At 30.7% G+C, this 8,441-nt stretch overlaps 1 protein-coding gene across 1 annotated transcript; it reads left to right on the top strand.

The window, feature by feature from the left end:
* LOC18605050 (vinorine synthase) lies at positions 4,369-5,271 on the top strand (the record flags this gene model as incomplete). The annotated part of the gene is made up of 1 exon (XM_018117088.1): positions 4,369-5,271. A coding segment is annotated over one exon (903 nt), but the record flags the coding sequence as incomplete, so codon positions are not given.

The raw sequence follows: 8,441 nt of genomic DNA on the forward strand, positions 1-8,441 counted from the left end.
AAAACTTGTTCAATTTAACTTTGGGAAGTGAGATTATAATCTTTGGTTGTAAAAAAAAAATTCATATATACATAAAAATTTTAAAAATTTTGAAGAGACGAAGACCCTCACCCTCCTCTAGTTTCATTGTTGCTTGAATCTAATCTCGAAAAATTTTCATATGTTAACTCGATTAATAAATAGAACACATGAGTAGAACTAGAAATTCGGAACTAATTTTTCAATCACCTTGTTGAAATGATATTTCAATCTCAAAAATTAAAAATGTCCTTGGGTTTAGATGGAGTTAGGTTTGATAGACACTTTGAAAATCCAAGTTCGAAACCAAACTCAATTAAACTCAACTCGACTTTCTAATTTAAATTATATTTATTACTAAAATATTAAACTTATTTTTATATTATTATTTTAAAATGATATTTTAGTACAAATATTATTTATTAATATTATAAAATTATCAAAAATCGAATGCAAATTTAAACTATCAGATTCAAAACTCAATTTGAGTTGATCTAAAAAAAAAAAAAAAGTAACTCAATCTGTGAACACTTCTGGTACTAAATATATATCCAGACAAATTCTTAGATGTCTATGAAATAGTTTGCAAGGATTTTTTGGACCTGGAACACATTTATGGAAATTTTGTTGGATGTCTATGGAATTAGCATAAGCCTTGGCCTGATAAGTGAATGTCTGCCATCTCACTCTCATCCACACATGATATTGCTATTTGCAAAACCATTGAACGTACGTTTAAACTGCCCTTTGTCACGTTGGACAGACCATGAATAAATGTTAATTGCTGGTCCTGAGTGATGTTACAAAGAGCATTTAGGTCACTTAAAGTGTACATTAAATGCCATTAATAATAAAATTTTTATTTATCTTTTGGTGATATTGAAAACACAAATCGAAAGTAAGAATTTTCCTTTGACACAGGCAAGAGAAGAAATGCTTTATTCAATGCTAAAAGCATACAATTTCAGGATTGCAGTATTTCTTTGGATCAACAACATTCAAAACCCACATACAAATGTTAAAATTTTGTTTTATTATGATTGAAAGGTAAATAATTCTTTGTTATGATCAATCATGTTGCAACATATAACTGTAAATACAAAAAATAATAAAAAAATTATAAGACGTGTATTAATGTCATTGTCCTTAAAGTTTTATTCAATTTTATTCATAATGTGTAAAAGAATTACATATAATAAATCTTGAAGAATACGATGAGGTTTGGAGATTGATTGCATTTTGTAATAACAAAACCAATCCACTGAGGATTTTACAGTGTATAGTAAAATTATCAAACTTTTATAAAATATTTTTACAACAAAATAGTATAAAAGAAATCTAAAAAATACATCTAAGAAGAATGAGAGATTGTATGGATGTTGCTTTTAGTATCCTTTTGAATTTTGAATTAGAGGAGTCCCTAATTAAAGACATTTAATGTTTTTTGATACAAATAATATTAACAACCATTTAATTCAAAAATTGAATTTAGATTAAAATAATTTATTATTTAATCACCTGCAAAAGTCAAGTGCTTTGATTAAATAATAACATATATTTATTATATACTATTAGTTTAATTAAATTATAAGACCAATTAAGACTTCCAATTTGCACTTTAATCCAACTATTCGAATTTATACTTCTCTTTTTATTTTTTTTTAATTTTTTGTTTGGTATGAGATTGTGTCTCACATTTATTATTGTTAAAAAAGCCTAAAAATTAAAACTTGTCACAAAAATTAAAAAAAGAGAAAATCTAATTAAATTTAGTATAAAATTAAGATGCATGATCATTCAAGCTCCTTGCTAAGATATCAACTATGACCCGTTTCAAGTCAATATTTTTAGAGATTTTTTGTTTCCAAGCAAGAAAAAAAATAAGATAAATTATTCACATTCAATAAATTACTAAAACTTGAAAAAAAAGTCGCCACGAAGGGAATAACAGAGCATTAAAACATGAACATATTTATAAAACATCTTTGATTTGAATTTTGAGAATTACGGAGAGAATGAAAGTTTATGAGATGAGAAAAAATCATCTCATTTCCATAGCTTTAATCCAATATATATCTTCACATGTAAAGAAAATTACTATTAAGAAAATACTAACCATGAATAAACATTCCTAAAAGGAAAGCAGAGGAAACATAAAACTCAAAATTCACAAGTTGACAATTAAAAAATGAAAAAATAGGAAACAAAGACAAACCTCACACTCAACGACAATCTAGAGAACATTAATGAATCAACAACATGAAGTGCGTTTAGGAAAAAAAAAAAAGAAGATAATGGACGAGCAATCTGACCAACAATAAAATGAGCAAAAAAAAAAAAAAAAAGAAGAGAGAGCCGCTGGCAATAATTGACCAATCAACAATTATGAGCTTAACGGCTGGAAAAGATAATATGCATGTCTTTTCCTTGGTTAGCAATGCATATGATATATATTTGGGTTCAATTGTAAATAGGGAAACAGATGGTCTTCTTGTTTTTGCTGGATAGGGAGGGGTTACTGGTGTTCTTTTTATTACTGGTTTGTGAATAGAGGGTCAACACTGATCTTCCACGAGGTTTGGCCTCTCCTTTTTTGTATTTGGATTTCCTCTTTGAAATGAATAATTCTTTAATTTTTTTTTAAAAAAGCAATGAATATGATATAACATAATTTAGATTACATATTTATATTATGGTTCACTTGGCAATTGCACGTAAAATAAAACAATATAATCATCATTCATGTATATGGGAAATAAAAAGGTTTTGATTCTTAAAAGATCAGTCACGAATCACTAATATGGATATCCCCTAACCCTTTATTGAACAAACACCTTTAGAATATATTTGGAGGGAATAGTAAATTGGAGGAACGAGGAATAGAAAATGATTAGATTTTCCAGATTCATGCACCAAATTTTAACCAGAGTCGATTCTTTAGTCATGGAAAATGACCCCAAATGTACCTAGTCCGGCAACTGCTATATATCGCCTTCCACTAGGCGGTGGCTTTTGTGGATGTAAATGCATTATTTAATCGCGGATGCCATGTAATGATATTAATAAAGAACACAAATCCTCTGCCACCCTATTGTGCCCCTGACCGTGCCTCCGCCCTATTTTTTTCCACCTGTCCAACCCCTTTTATAGGATAGTAAATAGTTAATAAATGGTAGTGCTAAAATTTTCGACGCCGTTCTACTCTTTTGTAGCTGTTAACGTCACACTTTATATTTGATGCCTTCTTTATATTTTTGCCACCTGTCGTTTCTCTTTCAAAAATGATTCAAATAATTAAATAAAAATATCACATGTTTTATAGTACAATAATGCTACATCAAATATAACACTTTACTTATAATGATTAATACCAATAAATAATACAAAAAGTCTACCTTCTTTATTTTTTTTTATATGTTATATCAAAACATACTACATCTCCAAAAGATTTATAATCTAATTTCATCCTGTCATCTATTCAGAAAATATTTGTGATGAGATCATCAAGATTAACTTGTATAGTATAGGAAAAATTAGGATCATCATGCTGCATATTTTGTAGATACTCTAAGACACTATCAGTATCTCCAACTTTCATTACTTCTATTCTCTTAGAACGTAAATAATTATTGTAGTCATAAAGAATAAAATCAAGATTCTTGAGTTCACCAATTTTTCTTGCCAAAAACCCAACACTTTCTTTTGGTGCTATTCTGAAACAATCGGAAATTTCAAGTTTAACAGCTGGAGGGAAATTAATTGCCTTTTGAGATCTTAAAAATATACGTTTATACGAAGAAGCTAATGCATGTGTATGTTCTGTAATAAATTTCATAACACGTAATTTACCATCATATCGTGAAACTTTTAACACAACTAAGCACCCAAATCTTATTTCTGGATGATGACTTTTGACACTATCATATCTTTTATCATTTTTTCAAGTTCCTTGGCAAGAACAACAAAAAACCTTATATACTCAATTACCATACTTATCCTTATGTCTTTTAGTTCTTCGAATACTAAATCCAACGACTTTTTTGGCATATTTATTGTAAAAATTATAAATATCTTGTTGCATTTCAAATTTCATTCCAACTTTAGAAATAATTTCTTCCAACATATTTGCATGAGCTGAAATTATAATACTGGTATTAAAATCAATCATATTTGAACACTTATCTTACTCTAGATTCTGCTCCTCCATTGGTTCAATTGATGAGAGAATATCATCTTCGGTAAATTTCAATCTTCAACACAATTGATCTTTGTCAATTGTATTTATAGTTTCTTTATCCATAACTTAAAAAATAAAAAATAAATAAATTTAGTTATCTTTTAAATTAATAAAAGACTCGTACCTTCTTTTTCTACTATTTCATTCTATTTCTTTTTCTAGATCAGATAGAAAAAGCTGAATCCATATATATCCCGCTTATTCTCTTTTATTCGGTTGCCCCCAGTGATGCCGGAAAAAGATCTAATATACTCAAAGAGTCTCTCTCCAAAACGTTAACCCACTTCTATCCATATGCTGGAAGAGTCAAGGATAGCTTCACTATTGACTGTAATGATGAGGGTGCCATCTACATGGAAGCTCAGGTAGCCACTGACATGTCCACTGTTTTTAAAGAACCAGAGAGTACTAATTTGCTGTTACCGCTACTTCCCTGTGATCCCCTTGGAAGGTTTTCTGAACCAAGTGCTAAGGTAATGGTAGCAATTCAGGTGAGCTTCTTTGCTTGTGGTGGCATAACAATTTGTGCTTGTGTTGATCATGTGGTAGCTGATGTAGCAGCAACAGCAACTTTTCTTAAAATCTGGGCTGCTGTTGCTTGTGGTGCCAATGATATTGATAATGATCTGATTTGCAATCGCACCTCTGTCTGTCCTTCACTGGATTTATCAGGGTTTTGGAAGCAGTTTGTCGACGAAAATAAAGATAAAAAAGTGTTGACAAAGAGACTCTTGTTTGATGGCTCTAAGATAGCTTCTTTAAGAAATGAAATTGGTAATGGACTGTGCTCTTATCGTCTATCAAGGTTTGAGGCTGTGTCAGCACTCATTTGGTCTGCTATTATGTCCACAACTACAAAAAAAGATGAAACATTCCCCATGGTGACAGTTACTGTGAATTTGCGAAACAGAACGAATCCACCTTTTCCACAATTCCACAACAATGTATTGGAAATATCTTCCACGTGGTACTGGTGGAACCACAGATGGAGAAGACGTTTAATCGTAGCATTCTAGCAAGAAAAATTCATGAGTCCATAAAAAAGGTTGATGATAACTATGTGAAGAACCTTCATGCATAGGAGTGAGCAAATGTAAATTGAACCGAATAATCGAATCGAATTGAAATGAGTTTGGTTTTTTCGGTTTGATTAGTTCGGTTAGGATAGTTTGGTTATTAAAATTAATTCGGTTCGATTTCGGTTAGAAAAATTTCTAATCAAACTAACCGAACTTAAGTAAGGGTATTATAGGGATTTTGCATGAAAAATAAATCCTAAACCTAATCTTTTCTCCTCTTTATTTTCTCTTTAATTATTTGAGTATCCATCTTATTTATTATAATTTTTAATATTTTTGTGGTATTGATTTATTAAAAAAATACAACATAAATAAATATATACAAACAAAAAAATAAAAAATTTGTCAAGTTCGATTTTTGAAAACCGAACTGAACTAACCGAATTAGTTCAGTTTCGATTTGTTCGATTCGGTTTCGATTAATTTTAAATATGAGTTTGATTACTTCGATTATTAGATATCTAAAATCGAACTGACCGAAATAACCGTTTGTACACCCCTATTCATGCAAATGGTGGCTACCTTGATATAGTCAAAAGTATAGTAAACAATAAGATGTTTATTTTTAGTAGTTGGTGTCGAATTCCGTTTTATGAAACTGATTTTGGATGGGGAAAGCCAATAAGGACTGCAATTGCTTTGGGAATGGAAAGGGTTGTCTTTTTCTTGGATACCAAGGATGGTGAGGGAATAGAATGATGGACAACACTTACTGAGAAAGAAATGGCCAAATTTGAGCAGACCCTTGACATCCTTGCTTATTCTTTTTTCAAGGTAAGCATTTAACAATTCTGCACTCATAATTCTGCAATAAAATGCTGTGTGTTAAACTTAAAAGAAGAAATTGTGAGAAATGGTCATCCTCATAAGCCCATTTTAGAAATAGCCGGAAATGACTTCAATATAAAGTTTTGTTTTTACTTATTTTTAGCCATGAGATAATAAAAATATTCTAAAAATCATTTCAAACAAATTATATGTTCCCAATTTTTCTTTCCCACCATTCGTCAATTGTGCTCCCTATTTTTCTTTCTTACCATCCAACTCTATTTAATTTTACCATCATCACTATCTATCTTTGTCTATCTTTTGTCATTTTGCTATATCATCATCGATTTACAAACCAAAAAGCATGACATGAAAGATAACAATATATTGTTAGGTATATTAGTTTACATTCACAAAAGAGGAAATTGTAAGAAACAATCCTACTTATAAGCCCATTTCAGAAATAGCTTTCAATATAAAGTTAACTATTTTTAGTCAATTTTAGCTATGAGATAACAAAAATACCCTTTAAACCATTTCAAACAAATTAAATACTCCCAAATTTTTTCTCGAGCCATTCGTTTACTTTACTCCCCATTCTGCTGTGCTTTTCATTTTTCTTTCTCATCATCCAACTTTCTCTAATTTTATCACCATCATTATCTCTCTGTCTATTTCTTATCATTTCATCGTCGATCTACATATCAAAGTGCATGACATGAAAGGTAACAACATATTCTTGGGTTTACTGGTTTACATTTACAAAACCCTCTCTTTGTCTATCTCTCACCATTTCAACTTCTATCCATAAACCAAAAAGCATGGCATGGTCAGTAATAACGAGTTCTTGGGTTTATGGGTGTTAAGTTTTTTTAGTGATTCAAGTTTGGTAGAACATGCCTTAGTGTGTAGCAAACTGATTCATGCCTTAGCATGTAACATCAGCAGGAAGAAGGAAGCTTTAGCATATGGTGCTGAAGCTTTGACCTTGGCATGTAGCATTTGGTGCTGAAGCTTTGGCTTTGACGTGTAACATCTAGTACTGAAGCTTTGAGCTTGGCATGTAACATCTGGTGGTGAAGCTTTGACCTTGGCATGTAACATATGGTGTTGAAGTTTTGGCTTTAACGTGTAATATCTGGTGCTGAAGTTTTGGTGTTGTTTAATTTTTTTGAACATAACGTGTAACAATAACATTTTTTAAATATGTAACTTTTTCGTATTTCACTACAACATAAACTCTTGGAGTTAAAGTGTGTAACAATTTTTTTTTCAACTATAACAACATTTTTTGAACTTGACATATAATAACAACACTTTTTAAATGTAATTTGGTCTCTATCTTTGTATTTTAATAGGAAATAAACTCTTGGAGTTAAACACCTTCACGATAAAGATGAAGTTTAAAATCAAAAAGTAATTTGACATAGAAAGGAAGATGTATTGAAAAATTATTCAACGTTAACATTACTACTGGGGTGAAATGGCTTGGATAAAATGGATTTGGACAAAAAGATACTATCCAAAATCCTCAAATTTGGATAATTAGCTTTTAGGTTATTTTTTTTGTTACATTTCCTATAATCATTAAAAAAGATTCAAGACCAAATGTTATATGCCAAGGTCAAAGCTTCAGTATCAAATGTTACATGCCAAGGTCAAAGCTTCAACACCATATATTATACGTCAAAGCTTCCTTTTCCTACTAATGTTACATGCCAAGGCATGAATCACTTTGTTACACACTAAGGTATGTTCTACCAGACTTGAATAACAGAAAAAACTTAACACCCATAAACCCAAGAACCCGTTGTTACTCACCATACCATGCTTTTTGGTTTGTAGATCAACGATGAAATGGCGAGAGATAGATAAAGAGAGGGTTTTGTGAATGTAAACAAATAAACCCAAAAATATATTTCTACCTTCTATGTCATGCTTTTTGATCATATAATGATATAATGAAAATTAGATAGAGAGATAGTGATGGTGGTAAAATTAGATAAAATTGAATGACAAGAGAGAAAAATGGAAAGCACAGTAGAATAAAGAGCAAGCAGATGAATGGTAGGAGAGAAAATTTGGGAGCACTTGAATATGAAGAGGTTCATTAAGGGTAATTTGGTCCAAAAATCTTTCCTCTTGGCTAAAAACAATTAAAATTTAAAAAAATATTATTTTTGAAAATACTCTATGTCACGACCCGGAACCTCCCTCAGGCCCATGACAATCGCCGCGACGTCCCGATTGACACTCATTATCCGGAATGCCAACCGGAACCCCGCAAGGCTTACATATCAGTTTCTTTCCTTTCCTGTGAGCAATCATTGTTAAATATC

Source organism: Theobroma cacao, chromosome 3, assembly GCF_000208745.1.
Source record: "Theobroma cacao cultivar B97-61/B2 chromosome 3, Criollo_cocoa_genome_V2, whole genome shotgun sequence".
Classification (NCBI taxonomy): Eukaryota; Viridiplantae; Streptophyta; class Magnoliopsida; order Malvales; family Malvaceae; genus Theobroma; species Theobroma cacao.